The sequence below is a fragment of the Anguilla anguilla genome, chromosome 6, assembly GCF_013347855.1.
Source record: "Anguilla anguilla isolate fAngAng1 chromosome 6, fAngAng1.pri, whole genome shotgun sequence".
Classification (NCBI taxonomy): Eukaryota; Metazoa; Chordata; class Actinopteri; order Anguilliformes; family Anguillidae; genus Anguilla; species Anguilla anguilla.
In genome coordinates, this window is record NC_049206.1 from 18,587,121 (window position 1) to 18,606,959 (window position 19,839).

A 19,839-nucleotide genomic window follows, 5' to 3' on the forward strand; every position below is an offset into this window, starting at 1 on the left:
AGGACAGAAGAATTTAGTCAGAAGAGTAGCAGCTTCTTTGCACCTTGTGTATATTGTTGAGGTGTTACATCCAATAGCTTACACCTGTTTATTGTAACGCAGGTGGATTCTGGGTCGTAACATAAATGTTTAGTAATTCATATCATACAACAATGTGTTGTGCATGGAACACCAAAAACATTTTAAGTGGCTGCTTTTATTAAATTAATAAGTCCCCAGAGTGTGCATCCATCAAAGTCAGAAAAATCCAAGACTTATCTTATGAAATGTGATCCATTAGTCCAAAGAACATCTGCTTGCAAAAATAAATAATCAGGACACCAGTCACAGATTTCATTCTCCATCAGGGGGCAGTGGTGCAAACCTATGGCAGTCAGAGCTCTGTAGAAAACAATGTTGTCAGGTTTTCCCATAGTGGAATGCAAGGACCCCAGGTTACCTAGTCAAAAATCTTTTAAGAATATTTTGCTTATTTTTAGTTCTTGTATAAATATTTTAATATAAATATATAATATTTTAGACTGTCAATTAAAATAAACCTTGTCTGGTATACACATTCTCTCCGACATTCTCAAGAAATTGTAATTCTAAAGTGATAATTATTTGGAAATTATAATAATTACACTATTATTATAAAATTGAAATTACATTATTTTATACTGGTACAATAGCTCATAATTCTATTTCCCAAAATTACAGATGTCAAAATGATTGGCACTCCTGTTTTCAGTATGTTATGAACCCTCCCTTGAGGATAAAATGACTGAGTCATCTATGGTGAGGGACGGGCATTGCAAAACCATAATTTTGTTGTTAGTTAACCATTTATGACCTGGTTTTTTATCTATGATCTGCTAACTGTCTCGCAGCCCAATTTGGACTCATCTGACCATGGCACCTTGTTCCAGAAGGACTTTAGCACTGGCAAGTATTGCTTACAAAATATTTTAAAAAGTTAAAGACAAAGAACACCACACTTAAACAGGGGCCTATGCAGGCAGTCTGGTAATAGTTTATCAACAAGAAAAAACATTAAGCTTTGACAATCCAACAGACAAAATCAGCAGCTGTCAGTCTTCATGAAACGACAAACTTGTGAACTGTCTAAATGTAGTACAATTAACCTTCCTATGATCACAATGGAGGCTGACCAGTTAGCAGGAGGCCATAATGCATATACTATTTTGTGAGATTCCCTTTTGTTTAACTGTGATACATCACAAACACCATTTAGAGGAACATATATTATAGTACACATACAGTATCATATACTCATACACCACCAGTGGCAAAATAATCTTGTGGTTATAATTCCAGGCCTGTGTCCAGCACAGAACTGGTTTCATCAGGCAGGAGTTATTTACATATTCAAAGTCCCAGTGTGTGTGATCTTCCAAAACAGAAGACATTTTCCATTGTTGAAATGAAACTGATGCATTTCTTTAGCACACCTTATATATTTTTAAGATAAATCTTGTTGCTAAAATGTCAAGACAAAGCTTAACAGGGTAATAAACTCAAAATCATTTATTTTGAGTTCAAAAGCGTATAAAGAGTATACTGTCTCACATCGTATTAGTCCTGTAAGAAACACAACAAATCCGCCGCCTGGACCGGATATTTTTTTTCCTATAGGTTAGTTCAGCAATAAATCCTTTTCCTTGCTGTGTTCCTCTTCCATTTTCTATATCTTTCTTTAACTCTCTATTTGGCATTTGAGCAGTTCGTTTAGTAGTTAGTAGTACCATTACCATTTTATAGTTCAATTATTGTTAAAATTTAGGTAGTTAGACTATTGTTTATAATTGTACATACTGTAGCTTTTCCAATTGTAATGTTAGGTTTTTTTATGTTTAATGTTTTTAAGCTGTCTAGCTGTTTTCTAATTTTAGTTGAGATGGCTACTGTAGCATGGGTTTAACTAGTCCATGGTTGTCAGTGCACCAAGCTACTCACAAAATGACATTGTTAATAATAAGATTGCTTCTGCAATTGAATTGAAGTGAAAGCACTCAGCTAGCTATGGTTAGTCTACGTTTCATGGTCATGGCTCATAATTTAGTTGAAGTGGTTCCTTACCAGGGGAGTAAATAAGATATTAGGGAAGTTCTAACTGTATGATTCAGAAAATCATACAGTTAGAACATTCATGTGTCTACTCTGTAACCACATAAGGATAGCACTTGATTACTATTCAGTCTATTTTTCCAACATACCTTTGTAAACAACTGACTTTAGGAAACAACGATTGAAGGAAATTAGCTGACATTATAATAAAATAGCAATTACAGCTAGCATGATCAACGGTAGGTCCCTATTCAGAACAGTGATAGACATGGGATTTTTTTCTTGACACGCACAGGACTGTTTTAACCCTTGCTGGCTCCGCCTACATGCCTATGTTGTCAACTGCTTCTATTGCCCCTCCTTTCTCCCCCGCCCCTCGGTGCTCTCACTCTCAACCCCAATTTGCATCTTTTAAAATTGGCTGGTGTTGCTGTAGACTTGCTGTAACACTTCATACACAAATATTCCCAGAAAGAACTCCAGGGCACAATCCTGTTGACTGTGCATCAACAGAAACAACATTACTATGTTCAGAGGCATATACAGTAGTTGAAAAAACACATCAGTTTTTTATCCTTTGTGTCCTAGACTAATCAATGCAAATATTTCTCAGCCATGTTCATCTTAAAGTACAACGGACAGTCATATGTAGTATGTTCCATATCAACCCTTAATTTAAACAGTACATTCAGTATGTCAGAGTTTCCCTCATTACTCTGCCATAAAACTTAGACAGGCAATTCTAGGAGACTACATACATAAGCCCTTTCATTTTGTTTACAGTAAATAAAACAAATGTGTGTTCAAATGTTTTCATATCTGTAAATTACAACTGATGTAGTTTATTTTTGGATTAAAGGCTGAGGTATAAGAATGAATACCAAAGTGGAAGTATACTGTCTCCTCCAGTTAGAATTCTGTTTCTTAATCACAGACTGACGGAAGTAACAGTTGGCTGAAGAATATCCAGTATATTAGTGTGAAACAATCAGCTCAGCTGACATGCAAAATTGAAATTTGTCCACTAAGAACACAAGTATGCAAAGGGAAACAACTGCAGGAATTGGTATAATGGCTCTGCCAAATAAGTCATGCGCTCTTAAGGGTAAGGTGTCAAATTCCACTGTTCCTCAGAGAATATTTACAGAACATAAATCAAACGACCACTGGCAAGGTTTAGAGGCCTAATTCCATGTGTAAGTATCAATAAACAGTGTCCGCGCTGTTTGGGTCACTCTTCTTAAACAAAGGAGCTGTCCATGAGATAAAATAATACATAAATACAGAAAAAAACCCACAAGTTCTGCCATCCACTTCTTCCATAAAATCCACATTAGTGGTTAATCCTGGTTAGTGTTAGCCACCAATCAATGAGTTAAAGTTGCATGGGAAGAGCTTTGTCTTGGAAACAGTCTGTAGAATCTGTCATTGCTTGTCTCGGTCTCTCCCAGCAGAACAGACAGGGCTGACTGCCCCACGCTTATTCCACCTTCCTGTTTACATACGTTTGCAGCTTGGGCCGTTGCCCAGAATGTAGCACCTTGAAGCACCCCCGAGCAATCTTGTGCATCCACATAAGGTTCATGACATCCAGGCAGAAGCTGGAGAGAATCCAGGCAATGCGACCACCCAAGGACACCCTGTAGATGGCCTGCATGCCTAACACAGAGTACATGCGGCCATAGTAGACAGGCATGACCATGATCCTCACCAGGAAGAACGTGGTCGCCATCAGAACTCCATTAGCCAGGTTCGGTTTGGAGGATTTGGGGTAACCCAACACCTCAAACAACCAGCTGCATGGAAAAGAGAGTTATGACTACAAGTATAAACTGGATATCTGATCAGGACCCTTGAGAAAACATATTTTTGTCTAAAAACATCTGAGGCAGAGGGTCACAAACACATGGCATACAGACCATCCGACAGGACAATGTTTAATCTAAATGTTACACTTCAGAAAAACATTAGCAGATCTAAGAGCACCTACCGCTGGTTGACACAAGGAGTAGAGAACTCTGCAAGCTGACGGAAGTTAGCAAAATAAGGCAACATTCCTTTACCCTAAAGTAACAGGGCACAGAGAAAAAATCGACATCGTAAATTATTTGACATGACCAGAGGAAACAATCAAAGACAGACCACATCACCCTCAACCTGCAATAGAATGAACATAAAATAAAATAAGCCATCATCATATCTGTTGTCTCAGAAAAATACAATGATTTCATATATTAAGAATAAAGGTATTTATTTGAGGATATGGAATATGTCATCATCATAATCATGTTTGTCCATCTGTACTGAAAGCTAGCTAGACAGATGCAACAGAATGTCATGAAGCTAAACTAGCTACATTTTAAATAATTCAGAAGATACTAGATTCTGATTGTGTGCATATTTTTTCAGCTAAATGTAGTTGCTATGAATACATGACTGATATAACATCTAACTAGCTATTTTTTGCGCAGCAAAAATGTGAACTCTATGCACCAAGCTGGTGTTTGTACAGCCTTTAGAAAAGCAATAGTTCACCATAAACAGCTGTGGGATTGCTATAACTGTATAGCAATCCTACACAACAACTTCACTAGCTGAAATGTAGGGGGGCATGTCTTAATAAGACCTCAATTTCCCTTTCTGCCATTGAAACCAGGAGAATAATATACAACAAATAAAACACAGCATACAGCTATGGAAATTAAACGATGCATACTTACTTGACTGCTGAGACAGACATCACACATATTAAAAGTTGAGGACAAGATCTTTCAACAATGTGCACTTGTACTTCTACATACTGCTAAGTCCCTAACGTTACTGGGCAGAGCATCTGCTCAGCACACCACAACAGCAATAACTGCAGGCAAGAGGAGAACAGAGCCTGTCTAGAAGGATCATTGACTTTCCTTGGCCTTCCGAAACATAGACTTTGATTTGATAGTTCATGGTTTTCCAATGAGGTGCCAGGCCAGTCAGGTAACTATATAGTCAAGCATGGACAGTGAGACAAAAAAAGGTGCAGCTACTGCTACTACTATAGCTGGCTGGATTAACTTCAACAGAATTAATTTGCATGACCAAGGTACATCTGTGCCCTGGAGCAAATCAACATTTGTCCTTAACGTTGACTTGCAATTAAATGTGTTTTGTGATTTGAATTTTTGGATTTTTTATTTTTTTTTCCTTTTTTGTCTTACTCATCATGTCAGATTGGTGATCACTAATTCTAAGAAAAAATGTTTTCTGAGTAACAGAAAAAAGGGACACTTACTCAGTTTCAAAAAGTCTAGTAGGGATCAAGGATACCCTATCAAACTCTACTAGAGTTGAGTTAACACTGAACATTTAACTGTGATAATGCAGTCACCATGCACTACGCGCAAAAAAAACAACCACCAACCCCATCATCATCATCATCACCAGTGCCTGTAACCAAGACTGCTCTGGACAGATATGAATGTAATGGAACAGCTGTGGGTTAAGCACACTGGGAGAGGAGTCCACATATCATTATAATCTGCACAGAAAAACACTTATTGTAAAATCTACTCTGATTATTTAACTCTGAGAACATTTAGTCCCTATCAAACAGGGTTGATTTAACTCAAGATTTGTTGTATGAACACCATCTTTGATTGATACAACTCAACAAAGACCAAATTACATCGTTCTGAGTTAAAGGTATGTCATTTAAAAAATGAACGGACATGCCCTCTTTAATTCTTAAGAAAATACATCTCCTATTATGGCCTGTAAGACAAACAAGATTCCTGACTAGACAGTTACACTCGCATGCCAGATTACAGACTGAATGTCCACAGTTGTTCACCCAAAACCTTCCTGTTCTCCACATTGCCTGCATGTTCTGCTATTGGATGATAGGGAACTCACCAGTACATAGTAGTAAGCATACAATGCTGCCAGATGATGAACAATAAAGAGCTTATCTCCAATTGCATCCCAGAAGTACAATATGAGCAACAGATCTGAAAATGAGATGGGGGGGGAAGAGGGGAAAGGCAAACAATGTTCTTTAAAATAATTTGCTTATTATTCCAATCAAATTAGTTCATTTAAAGGGTCTGTTCACTTTCTAAAGTTTTGTGATGTAATTTCATTTTAGTGAATTTTTCCAATTGGCCCAGAGTCTTTATGTGCAATGAGTGATATTTTGTATATGTTTCTGAAGACTTGTTTTTTTTTGCTTTATAATGGCAGGTAGAGGGCATATGAGGATTTGTGGTCTAAAGCAATATTTACACTTAAGGTAACTCCAAAGCAGCTTGTACATACATCACCATTATGATTCCAGAGGTTGTACATGTAAACAGAAAGTGAACAATCACTTTAAAATACACGTCAGAGCGCATCCAACAAAGGTGATTGGACACACAATTGCTGGGCAAAGCAGCAAAGCTTAGACTTTGAACTTGATGCAGTCACTATAACAAAACAGAGAGCTGGACAAACCAGGACAAAAGTGCTCTAACCTGATATGAGGTAGCCTGTGGTTATGGCCACGTTGATTTTCACCAGGGTTGCATCGCCCCTGTTATCAAAAAAAATGTGAATTTTGAAAAAAGCTTAGGTTGTTAAGCTGGAGCCTAAATGTCACCAGACTTGAGCAACAGTAGCAACAGGAGAATAAATGTTAATGTCCTGTCCTGTTCATGTCATCCACTGCACAACACCAGGGTGCACACTTACCACACAGGGTCTAGGTTGATGGCATCATCGAAGACTAATATGTAGAAACAGAAGACACCCACTACAAGTGCATGAAGCGTGGACACCGTCCTAAAATAGAATGGCCCACATGCAGGCATGTCATGATTTGGAAACTGGCTTATGGAACATGCTGTTGGTTCAGTCACACAAGTTAAAAATCTGTAAAACATTTCGTTAGAAGTAAAGTTTTAGCTTAAATTAGGTTAAAAGTTCACTATTAACATTTATTTGAACTACATTTTTAAAATACAAAGCAGACTGTGGTTAGATTGAATCTGGGAGGACAAGTCAAGGTATCCCCCCTATAAATCTAATGTAAAATTGTAAAGCTATCCATTTTAAAATCAGCAACTTATTTTGATTCAAAAAATAGGCAAGGTGAGTTAACTGTCGCTGTAATTGATCAATTAAGTGTGGAGTAACAACAAAAACCAGCAGACTCTGTGGCCTTCCAGGAAAAGGGTGATTCCGGTAATCAAGGGGCAAGGCTGTTTGCCAGCGAATACCTGGAGTTCCATTCGATCTTCTGTTTTCGGCTGAGCTGCCGGAAACCTGAGCTGACATGAGATGAGGCCCAGGGGCTGACGGCATGGAACAGCCCCTGGAACGCCAGGAAACTCAGAACCATGAGAGTGAGGATCAGCTGGTTAAAGGGGTCCATGACCAAATGACGCCACTGACAAGGAAACACAGGGGACGTTGAAGGATTCAGGCACAAAGTAAAACATGTTGTACAATCTTCTTTGGCAAGTGAGGTTACAAATCCTTTAGAAGCCACCAAGGATGGTCCTGTATTAAAATATAACCCCTGGAAGAAGTGTGATTGGACACCACAATCATTCACAAGTCATTTATATTCTTCTGGGAAAAATAAGATTCATTTGAGCTTCTTTCAAAAATTATTGTCCGATGATAATTTGAAGAGAAACTGACTGTGCCATGGACTATAGGTATTTCATAAAGTGTGCTCTATAGAAGAGTACCTTGGTCCTTCTTTTCAAACTGATATTTGTCTATGAGAACATTATGCACTGAAAGCCTGAGTGAGTGGTTAACTCATTTGTTTACAAACTTGTTTACAAGAGTATGTTACCCCCGAGAAGAGCTGGCACACTGTCAAAAACCAAAGCACAGCAATAGAAATTCATTTCCATAAATGCCAACTAGGAATCATCAGAGTGTATTGAATGTTAGCACCTCACAGAGCATTGGTTATCCAATATGAGTGTGACATCAGCATTAGCTTCCAGCAGGTGCACTGACTGTAAACAGTACATATGTATGGTTGCAGTCTAAGAATTTCACAAGCTGCAACAATTTAATTATAAGGAAAAAGCCTCTTGCTAAACACATTAAGAGCTTTGTGGAAACAGCTTGTCCATATCATTTACTATAAATTTAGAGGCAGTTACTTTCTTTTTCATTATGCAGGAGGGTGTCAAACTATTTTTATATTACAACAGGCTGCATGTTCAGAGCCTACTTTATCTTGGGTAGTATCCTCATTTTAGCCATACAAATGTTTCCCATGTTTAAATTATGTGCTTGACGATTTTGTATTTTTCATGTCATCGTGGATTGTTCCCATACCTTGTTCTTCGCAACACCCTTGAAGCACTGATTGACTGCTTCCCCTGATTTAGCTGCTGTCACGGCCAAAATTTGTTGCCGTCACCGCAGATTAACACTAAGCTCTACGGCAGGGAAACAAACAAAAACCAATCAGGAAGAAAACCATAACAGCTGCAACAACATGTGGTGAAAATGCTCCCTCAGCCATCGCCACACTGAAAAACCTTTTCAGAACCCAACATGAGGAACTTGTATGGTTAAGTTGTGTAAGTCGCTCTGGATAAGAGCGTCTGCTAAATGCCTGTAATGTAATGTAATGTAACGTAATGGTTAGAGGGCTTCTGCTTTATGAAGAGATAGTAAACAGAGAGACAGGGAGAGGGCTGCTCAGGTTTCTACAGGTTAAGGTAGGGCATTCCATGTACAATGTTGACTGCATACTCTCAAACAAGGCCATAAACCTTGTCAAGAGCTCACAGTTACTTTCCTACTTCCACTCCTCCACTGTTTGTTGTAGGCTGCCAACACTGTAGGCCTCGATTTCTACAAAGCAAGAAAGTGAAGTAGACCTATTTAGATGCAGCAAATTGAATGGCTTTAAATCCTTTTCATCGACTTAAAAATGAACAAATAATTTAAGGCAAAGCAAAATAATGCTTTGAAAATAATGCTCAACAAGGTATGTACGTGCTTTTTTAAATTCCATAGTTCTCTATAGCGGTACCAATAGCGAGAAGTGGGAATTGCAGGTGTGTTTTTGGACCTCACTTCCCATAGATCCAACCGGATCCAACCAGTGTCGCCTGTATGACGTCAGTCAGTTGGCACCTGGGCCACGCCAACTATATTTATTATTTACTGAATAAAAAATGGTTGTTACACAAGTAACGTTATGTACATACTCATTCATTGTCTAACATTAGGCTAACTTCAGCTGTCTTTACACTGCCGAGCCGGGTTAAAATGCTGTAGCAGACCTGGGGTAGAATTAGTGATGATCAATTTCCACAAACGTTCTTTATCCACCTTTTGCTCGGTATGAACATCTTTACACTGCAGAGAAGAATTCGCGGGATTCGCTGTGGTTCGTGCAATTATGTATCTCGTGCACAATAAACAGTCTTTTTCATGAATGATTGTTGTGTGATATTTTTGAAACATCTGCCTTGTTGTTTCTGGTTTTGCTAGCTAAACTGTTTGAGAATAAAGCTGAGCTGGGTGTTAAATTAGCAATCAGAACAAGAATAAAACAAAAACAAAGGAGATTTCATCAAAAAAGGGCATCAAGGCTGAAGGAACATATGAGGAAGCGTAATAAAATAACAATGCTAATCCATACTGCCATATTCTTTTATTTAGTTTTCTCCGGCTTGACATCTTTACACAGAAATCAGACCCGCTCTGCTCCACCTATACCCCGGCTTTATTCCGATCAATATATTGATGAACTTGATGGCAATGTAAATAACGATAACGTTAGGCCAGTTCAGACCAATGATTCGCAACGAGACAAAATGGTTTTAGAATGCTGCAGAGAAAATTGCAGCGGTGTGAACTGGTTAGTTGCAGAGCATCTGAAGCCGTTGCCTGGGGTCTCAAAAGACCCACCTTGTCAAATCGCTAAGTGCAATTTTAGAACGTTTACAATCAGACGTCTTGGAATTTTGCAGGTTGCATCCAGTCTTGTTGCGAATCATTGATCTGATCTGGCCTTTAGTTAGCTACATCGCAACGTTGCAACAAGGTAGCATTGCATTCGATAGACGGTTTGCGAGGTCGGTACCGGTCGGTAGCGTTAGCTAGCGTTTTTTCTAATTGTTAGCTGACATTAGATTGTGTTAATTACATTAGCTAGCTAGCTAATGCAACGTTACCTGATACGAGAGATGGATACTGTGCGCAACGTCTTCTAAACTAATGTTGCCTTTATTGACATGGCCCGGTAGCTAGCGTTAGCTGTGCAAATAGCTATGTAATTTAGTAACATTACATTGTCATCAAATGTAATACGAAAACTACATAACTGCATACAAATAATATGACCTCTCATGTTATACAAAAACTTATTAGGGTTCCATAACCTCCCCCCCCCCTTTCTCTGTAACGCTAGCAGACACCGGAAAAAAAACAGTACGCCACTCACACACAAGTGAGTTCAAGAGCAAGCCTGTTGCGTTAGCTCCGCCTACCCTCTCTGGCGGACCAACCACTGATGGGTGATGGAAAATGCGTCACTAACTATGCGCCGCTTGTGATTTTTTCCCGGGAATGTCGCCACAGACACCCAGTTCTTTAATCATAAATTATTATAATAATAACAATAATATAAATTAATATAATAATAGGCTCAATCACCATTGTGTTACCTAATTCAGCGATAGATAGTGACTTAACAGACATTTATTTTAATGAAAATCTTCGAGATTATTACTTTAAGGTTTCAGCTATTAAGTGTCTTTGCTGCAATGATATGTGACTTATTTCTCAGATCCAAAGAATATAAACTTAGCCTGAGTGGAGACTAGTGCTTTATTTTTTTTCCTTATCAATGAAATCAATGAAAACCGCCAAGGTTTCTGGAAAAGCAGCTTTGCACTTATAGTCCAAAATGTACTCAAGAGAAATTTCAATTTACAAGGGTGCTGTAATTAAGTCATTTGTGTATGCCAAATCAACTTTTAGACTATAATTCATATGTAGGTGGCAGTGTAGTTTAAGGGGTAAGGAACTGGTCTGGTAACCTAAAGGTCATAGGTTTGACACTGCCATTGTAATCTGCATTGCTTCAGTATATTGCTTCTATATACATTCAGCTGTATAAATGAATGCAATGTAAATGTTATGTAAAAAAAAAAGTTGTGTAAGTCACTCTGGATAAGAGTATCTGCGAAATGTCTGTAATGTAATGTAATAATTAAAAAATGCAGGTTTTGAATGTTCACTTTTGAGTTATTTTCATGCTCAGTGAGTGCAAAAGTTTCTTGTTCTGTTTCAGAAGTTACAGAAACAAACTCATCTGGTCCTTTTCTGGACATGGGATTAACTGTAACCAGACATTATGCAACTGTAGTCATTTTTACTGTTTTGTAAGCTGGCTGATATAAATTGCCATAATGAAATGGCACTTCTCATTGGGCCCTATTAGCAGGGGGTAAAAGTGCAAATGCACAAAGGGCTACCTCTTTTTTCTATGGGGACGAGTGAACACGATTGAAAAAGAAAAGAAAACAAGACCAGGTCAAAACCTAGTATATGGCTGGACCGTGTATGGGTGTGCGAAAACTCAGCCGACCAATGGTGTAACTTCATCACTCAGTCACTCAGTCACAGACAATCGTGTTTACAGGGCTGGCCCTGCTGTTGCGGTCCAGCCAAATAGTTCAAAAGTGTCTGCACACGTGTATGAGCCCATAAGTGTGGGTGTTCTGGGTAGACAGTAGGCTACACATAGTCAGTCATGACACTCCACTTAGGTGGGCCCGAACAAAAACAAACAAAATAGAGCAATAAGTAAGCTAATATTGAAAATCCGTATTTCACATACTGCCCATATTAAAATCTGATGATTTGAAACGGGAAATTTTGCAATTGTTTTTCACTGTAGCTTTGGCATGATTGTACTTTGATGTCGTTCAATGGCAGGTTACATTCTAGCATAGGCTATGAGTAGTTCCGATAACGTGAAAGCTTCGCAGTCAGTGGTTATGAACCTTTGCTCAGATATGAATATATTGTCACATGGCTGCCAAATTTGTACATTTCGTGTTATGACAACTAGGTGGGGATACTATGTCACGAACCTGAAACGTTGATTGCGAAATGTGTTTTTGTTGGTTGTTAACGTAGCAAATAGGAACATACATTATATGGGTATTAGGTAGTATTAGTTAACTATAGCGGAGAAACTTTAGAATGCTCAAATAGCCTATGTATTTCACAGATCACTGTTCTGTATTTTTGCATGTAACGCATCAAAATTACCGCGAAGGATACAGTGACTACATGCCTCCGAGACATACACCACAATGCCAAACATAAAATCCAGAAAACAAACGTTTACTTAATTTAATGCATAACCGTCTTAAACATATGTCAAATTCAAACTTACCTTCTCTCACTGATAGTAAAAATGAGGGAAATAATCAAGAGTTTACAGAGGTCGCCGGAGGTTTACGATCATGCCGAAACTTCAAATAAGCGGAAGCCAACTTATTTTCATAACTGCAATGAATTGCTAAAATCTAGATCGTGAAATACAAAATCAAACCTTGAAGAACCCTTTCTCAAACTGAAAGATGTGCCTCATAGTGACGTTCGATTACCTCGGAGATGCGGGGTTACGTGGGGCAAAGCGAAAGGATAAAGTTACTGCTTAAATCTTAAAGAGCCTACACACGTGCGTGCCCGTCCCCTCTCGATCACGCACGCGCGTTTTAACAGAAAATAATATGCACACGTTTACAAGTCATGCATTATTATTTAGGAGTGATAATCAGAATTACATTTGAGCCAAATATAACATTTGTAATGATTGTATGATATCAAACCGATCCATATTTTAAAATTGCAATCAGGTAATTAAGCAATCAGATCATATTTCTCAGATATAGAGGTGTTCTAAATGTACATCATGGACCTACTACATGTAAGCAGGTATCATATCATATCTATTGCACATTATAGGCATTATCATTTATTTATGTATTTATTTTATTGAGAAGATGAAATAAAAGAAAGAAAATAAAAACAGAGTACATGCCAACGGTATTAGGCCACTTGTGTTCTTTTTTTAACTACCCTTCCATCTTCCTACCACCTGTCCACCATCCACTTTGCAAAATTATTGTCTAGACCTCGAATAATTTGTTTAATTCGTAATTCAAACTGAAGGAGGCTATTTTGAGGAGAGTCGTGTCTAAGATTGTAAAGTAAAACTCATATCTGTGTTATATTTGGTAGAAATTTTGTAGAAAAATGTTTGTACTTCAGTTTGTTATTCGATAAATGCTCATACATTAACTAAATTCTTCTGTACCTAAGTTTTTTTTTTGTTTTTTTGTTTTTTTTTTTAACCAGAGGAGGCGTAGTACTTCTGGCCTGTACTGTAAGTCAAATAACAAAGGCTGAAAATATATCCTGAGCCACCTAACATGTCTAGTTATATTCCAGCCACTTCATACGGCTCTGTACCCCAGTCACAATGTCTGTGATTTACTGTAATGCATAAAGTCCATCTACTTGTCTGATAGTACTTTCCAGGAATCTCTGTCACAACAGATGAAATCCAAGGCCGGCATCATATACAGGACACCTGCCAGACTGTACTCTTTTACATATATGGGGAATGTTATCCATGCCGTAAAAATGTATTTTTAGGCTGAACAAACATAAGTTATTATCCATCAAGGCAAAAGTATATTTGATGTTAGCTGTCAAAACAATGTCTTGGCTGTTCTTGTGGAGGCAGCCCTTAAAATCAGTCCTTAAAATCAGTTTGTGACAGAGTGTTTGGCTGTTTTTTTCTTTTTTCTTGTTAAACAACAGGCTTTACTTGATCCATCAATTTTTATATTAAAGTCATTGCAGCTGATGAATGTTCTGGAACATCCTTATAAACAATGAGTAGGGTGATCTGTGTAGTGTATGACCTTAAAAAACCTTTATATATGGATTGTAATACCATACATAACCAGCAGGTGACGTACTTCCTTAATTTTATATTTATATGAGAATTCCAAATACAGTGCCACACGATCACCTGATGGAGCTTGGTTTTCTAAATTTCACTTAAAGACGAGGAGTTCAGTTGAGTCTCATCCTTCATGTCTTTGAATCTGGTCAGACCGTCATGAAGACACTCTCTGCCAGGCCTGTCTTTAAAGCCATATCCATTCTGACACTTTTATTTATCTGCACATACCACCAGAAATCTCAGGCTGACTGAAAAATAAAAACATTCATAAAAGTCTGAAAATAATTTCTGCATTCAAATTTTTCGTATAAATATGTAGCTAAGGATGATTGGTATACTGACTTAATCAATAACATTGATTCATGTGCTGAGGACTGCACGATATACATTAACTCTGAGTAACTCATTAACAGCCTTACAGAACTGATTGGCAACTCTCTTTTAACGAACCCGAGCAGTTGAGGTTTTATTCTGTTTTGGTAGTGGTAGAGTTTGGGTACAATAAGCCGTAAGTATATAGTAACACTATTTCTACAAATAATGCAGTGTGCCCTAACAATATTATTTCTGCCATTAATATGGTTTCCTCTATTTGTGTTGAATTAACTTTGAATGAATCTTCCCAGCTGAATAAGACATCTTACAACGACATCCAGTTAGAATCTAGGTGCCCAGACTAGATTATGATAAAGTGTTTTGCTCTGAAAAGATTGTTCTTCTCAGATAATGCTGCAGTAGATCTTAAACAAAATAGCTTCATAATGCAACTTGTGGGGTATGGAAACAGTCGAGGTCACGTGGATACATTAGGAAATGGAATTGAAATGTCGTTTTTGAAATAATTTAGTCTGGGAAAGGACTGCAGCATTTTCTCAGCTAAGTTCAGAGTTGAAATAAAGATGATCATTCATATAATAAATTACATCAGACTACTAAATGTCAGCTGCTACCACGGTCCATATCTCATGTGCTAGAATGTGTCCAATTGCCAAAAAATATTCATGTTCACAAAATGTTCTGAAGGAACAATCGATTATGTTGTGATGCGATTTGTCAATAATTACCACTCTAATAAGACAAAAGGGCTTGCTTTGTCCTCCCAGACTGTCAAAACATCCCTAGAAAAATAAAATTAGTCATAGAGAATGATGGTTGTTGTAAAACTGCAATCACTCTAAATTTTAAATAAGCTATTCTTAATAAACCATCCAATGATAAATAATCCATTCTACATAAGCATTTGCAGATCTTCAAAGGAAAAAGTAATTCCTCAAAGTTTTAGCTGGCTGGAGCAGAGAGTTTGTAAATGTTTATTGAAGTCAAAGGACATCTCTCACGGACAAGGTTTAAATGCATTGTAAAGCAGAAGAGGGTTTTTTAAGTATTTGAATAGGAATGTATGTTTTTGGCTATGACCTTGACCAAGTTGGCTATGATTTGTAGTGGCTCCTGTACTTGGTCTGGCTTGGGGCCAAGGAGCATTTAGAGGGTGCCAAGGGCTGTTCTTAAAAAAGAAACAGTAGGTTACCTTACCTCTCAATAATTATTCAATGTGCATAAATAATTCATAAATAATTTACAAAAAATATGTGAAGCACAATCAATCAATGTGCTATTTGAACTATGCAAAAATATAGAGCAGGTTTTACAAATGCTTGTCAAAGGCATCTAAATCTTTTCCATCGGCTTAACGTTGTTGGCAAATTTTCCCGAGGTGATAAACCAATCAGCGGGCAGCCCTGTCCGTGGGCCAGAGGGGGAGAATGTGAGAGGACTGGTTCCCCTGCCAGCTGCTTTCAGGGTTTGCAGATAAACAAAGTGAGGTTTCACAGCCTCTCAGACCAATGATGGGAGGGACCCAGGCAGGGGGAGGGGCACAGGAGAGTAGCCTGTGAAAGGGTTGCCTCTAGCGTAAGGGCCAGGGGGTATGTGCTGAGGGAGGATTTGTTGCGAAACATGAAGCATGTGTGTTTTTATAAAACCCAGCTGCCTGATATATAGCTTTTTTCAACTACCCCTTTGCTGTAGTATACTACGTTGAAAAATGTTAACAGCATTCAGAATTTTTAAAATTATTTATTTTTGGGGGGCAGGGATATCTAATCAATAGTGATCTTTTTAACATTTTAAAATTTATTTGTCAATGTCATGTGTCTGTTGTGTTTTCCTGTCATTATTTTTTTTTATTTTATTTTATTTTTTTGTGCATTTTTACTCTTGTTTTACCGTATGATTATAAAGTTGTAAACCTCATTCAATAGTAGATAAAGGCTAGCCTAATATGTTTAAAATTTATGTTTAGTTAATCATACAAATATTACAGGTGATGATAGCACTTCTTGCAGCATTGTTACTGACTCTGTGTGTGCGAATTATCCTTTTCTGTAGTTTGCTTTTTTAACCTATTTGCATGCACTCATACAACTCATTTTGTAATTCCCTCAGGATAAGAGCATTTGCCTAAGAAATTCAATTTTATGTCATGTAATTTAATGTAATGTCAAGGAAGAGATATAGGACTCTGTTCATGTATTCAATCTGGCTTTGTGCTGTGTGCTAAACTTTAAGTGTAAAAACTATTATAGCGCACAACTGTTATATGGTTCGTAAACAATATTCTTTGTGGAGAGACCCTGTGGTGCAGTCTGCAGGACAGCCAACTATCAACTTCAACTTGATCTCACTTCTATCTGTAATCCTCTCTGCTTCCCCCTGTCTAAATAAGTTTAAAAATGAGGGTGGACTGCCTAATATATATATATATATATATATATATATATATATATATATAGAAAAGAAAAATAAAATGTGTATTCACACACAAACTGCCAGTTTTGTTTTTATATATAGTATACAAAAACTTTTTAAATACAATTAACACAGAATACTGAATTGTTTAATTGTTTAGATTATTTTCATGAATAGTTCATCAATGCTGTAAATTCACACATGACTTCAATAGCACCCTCATTTAGAGAGATTTCTGACTAATTGTACATGGGGTCACCACCATGGAGGTGGAGTCAGACTCGTTTGAAACAAATTAATATATTTCTCTGATAAGAAAATGACTCTTTCATCACAGAAATAGGCCTAGGGTGTGAGAATTCCATATGCCCCTGTGGCCCAACATTCAGACAGCAATACTGCACAACAGGGTAGTATGACTCCGAGTGACAGAATCACAAATGAAGATGATGAATGCAGCAGATTCATCCTTTAATGAACTTTTTCTAAGTTCATTGCTCAAGGAATTGGTGTTAGAACAGTGGCCCAATTTTCACCAGTGAACTGCTCATGTCCTCCTGCTGACAGTGCCTCCCTTGAAACGCATGAGTCTGTGTCACAGTTATGTAACCTCTTCCATGCTATGGTTCAGTTTGTCTGCTGGTGCTGCCCAGAGTAGGGAATAATTCAGCCAGCTTTCCTTCTCAACAAAAGACAACAAAAGGGTAATTGGCTAGAGAACATTCTGTGCTTCCATTACAAAAGTAGCCGACCTCTTCAAACAGGGACATCCAGATTGCACCAGATAACCAGCCTGGCTTCATAGAGGAGTCAGGAGACAGGGACCCTTCAGTAGTTCAAGAACAAACCAGCAAGAGGTTCATTCCCGATTCCAGGCAAATTAACCGTGGTGGAATGAATGGCCAACTCTCAACATTGCACCAAGGTTGCTTTTGACAAACTTTTGACTAACTCTGTGCAAGCACAGTTTTATATAGCTGAATTTTCACTAGGAGGTGCCAAAGAGCCACAATGATGCCACTTGGGTTTGTAATCACAATCTTCCAGTTCACCAGTTACACCTGCTTGCTGTACAAAGGAGGCTGTGATGCGGTGAATGAAAGCACACCACGGTAATGCTGATTCAGAAATGCATATAGCCACACAGATCCAATCATGCTATGTTCTCTGTACTCTTCAGTCCTGTGTTCTTTGTTGCTCCTTGCCTTTAACTAAATGTGTTTTCTTTCCAAATGAGTGGATGGAAAATTATGTATATGGATGAAAATATGACAGAATCAGTATTTGTTTTAATGGATATAGCATATATAGCATGTCACATTATACTCATTCATATATATAGTGAACAACTGTAGCTCCCACAATGTGCACACTGCACTGATTTTACCATTTGTGCACTGAAAGTCTATCCTTCAGAATGTGTGTGTGTGTGTGTGTGTGTACGCTTGTGTATGTGTGTTCGTGTCCATTCATTGCTTTCAAGTGAGGTCACTTTCTGTATTTGCTGCCATTTGTGGGTGAACACTGACTACTTCACTCGGAAGCATGACCGCAACAACTGTGGTAAGGAGCCCTCCAGTCCAGGGCAACCGGTTCAGATCACGGGTTCAAACCCTGGAGGCCCAACATTTGGTGCTCTTTACACAGCAACATGTGGGGGCAGACCACCCCTGAACACCCTCGCCCCCTCCAAGTGCAAATGGGATGTAAATGAATGGCACGCACAGGACAAAGACCTGGTGAAAATGCTGGCATGGCCTCAGCACTCTGTTATTGTTATTCACAGCAGTGACAGCAACAACAACCGTGTATTTGTAAAAACAACTTTGCTTATCCATTTTTACACCTCAATTCGGTATCATGTTGATTTTTAGCAGATCTCGGAATTTTGTTGTAGGAATGTAGTAGATAAGAATGTTTGCCCTGGCAGAATAGTATTTTAACAAAGAACAGACCAGGTGGATCAATTCTATGAGCCATTGCGCTCATTTATTAACGTGCAAAGTAAATGAAGCTTCAAGCATAAACATGGGATTTGCCTTTTATGCAAATCACTGACACAAATCATAGCAGACTCTTACTGGCTATCCTTAAGCCCAGTCCTAGAATAGCTGTTCATCACAAGGAAGTGTTACATGTATGCATCAACTATACACAAGATTCAGGGGCTAACCAGTCTAGCTGGCCACCTCTACAGTATTTAGTCTAACACTGTTCTGTATATACTGCTTTATAGTAATGCAACGATGGTTTGGGGGGGGGGGGGGGGGGGGGGGTAGCTGAGGCAGTAGAGCCTAATGTGAGATCTTTTCACAGGGCCAAAAAATCCGGCTGTACGACTTATGTACCACGTGTACCACTTATGCAGCCCATATCTTTCTGATACAGCATATTGATTTATTTGAAGGTTGAGTATAGAGTGAAGTTTACCTCAAGGTTTCAATCGTAATAGGTGGATCTGAACATCTGAAAAAGATACATAGAACCACCTCCATTACAAAGCACCAGAGGGAGCAATTCCCAAAACTTGCTTATCTTTGAGTCAACCAGTTCATCAGCAGGCCTACACTTCAGTTAAATGATGAGTGCATTAGTGACAGCACGTTTTTTAAATTCATGGACGCAAAAAATAAGTTTTACAGAAAGTCTAGAACGTTTCGTTTCATGCGTGTCCGGTTTCTGGTCTAGTCTCCGTGCGGGCCGTCAGATAAAAGTTTTTTTTTTTCTGCTTCCTCCAAAGGTTCAGTTGTTGCCAGGGCAACCCACTCTCTCTGAACTCTCTCCCTAATGGAGCCCTGTGTTCCCGACCCGGATTCCACCACCGCACAAAGCAGTGTTTATTTCCAGCAGTAGACTTTGTGGGGGGAGAAGCAGATCTTGAATGAGTGCCACGGTGCTTTTCTCACAAACTCCCCTTACCCTCCATCGTTAAATTGGTCGCTGTACTAGTACGAGGACTCATTCCGTATTCCCTAATGGCAAAGGCTGTTTGTTTCACATTCACGGGTCCTGAAAGGTAGCCTAGCTAT

General features: G+C 38.4%; 1 protein-coding gene across 6 annotated transcripts; it reads right to left on the bottom strand.

Annotated features, from left to right (window-relative positions):
* Positions 1 to 980: 980 nt before the first annotated feature.
* Positions 981 to 12,790, bottom strand: LOC118230018 (TLC domain-containing protein 4-B-like). 6 transcript variants are annotated; one of them, XM_035422691.1, is made up of 8 exons: positions 12,693 to 12,790; positions 8,389 to 8,492; positions 7,305 to 7,474; positions 6,778 to 6,867; positions 6,561 to 6,619; positions 5,962 to 6,056; positions 4,058 to 4,131; positions 981 to 3,863 (listed from the first exon to the last, which is right to left on the bottom strand). In XM_035422691.1, the coding sequence occupies exons 3-8, from the start codon at positions 7,457 to 7,459 to the stop codon at positions 3,548 to 3,550; spliced, it is 789 nt and encodes a 262-aa protein (XP_035278582.1). In that variant the 5' UTR covers positions 7,460 to 7,474; positions 8,389 to 8,492; positions 12,693 to 12,790; the 3' UTR covers positions 981 to 3,547. The 6 variants fall into 6 exon arrangements, with proteins under 6 accessions (XP_035278582.1, XP_035278579.1, XP_035278580.1 ...); XM_035422688.1 differs by having other exon boundaries at positions 12,479 to 12,783; XM_035422689.1 differs by having other exon boundaries at positions 8,389 to 8,913; positions 12,479 to 12,773.
* Positions 12,791 to 19,839: the final 7,049 nt, after the last annotated feature.

Coding starts and splice junctions, on each gene's coding strand:
- LOC118230018 (XM_035422691.1), bottom strand. CDS start 7,459: ATGGACCCCTTTAACCAGCTGATCCTCACTCTCATGGTTCTGAGTTTC. Junction 6,057..6,560: donor CACAGGCTACCTCATATCAG/GTTAGAGCACTT, acceptor TCTCATTTTCAG/ATCTGTTGCTCATATTGTAC. Junction 3,864..4,057: donor ACTCCTTGTGTCAACCAGCG/GTAGGTGCTCTT, acceptor TTTTCCATGCAG/CTGGTTGTTTGAGGTGTTGG.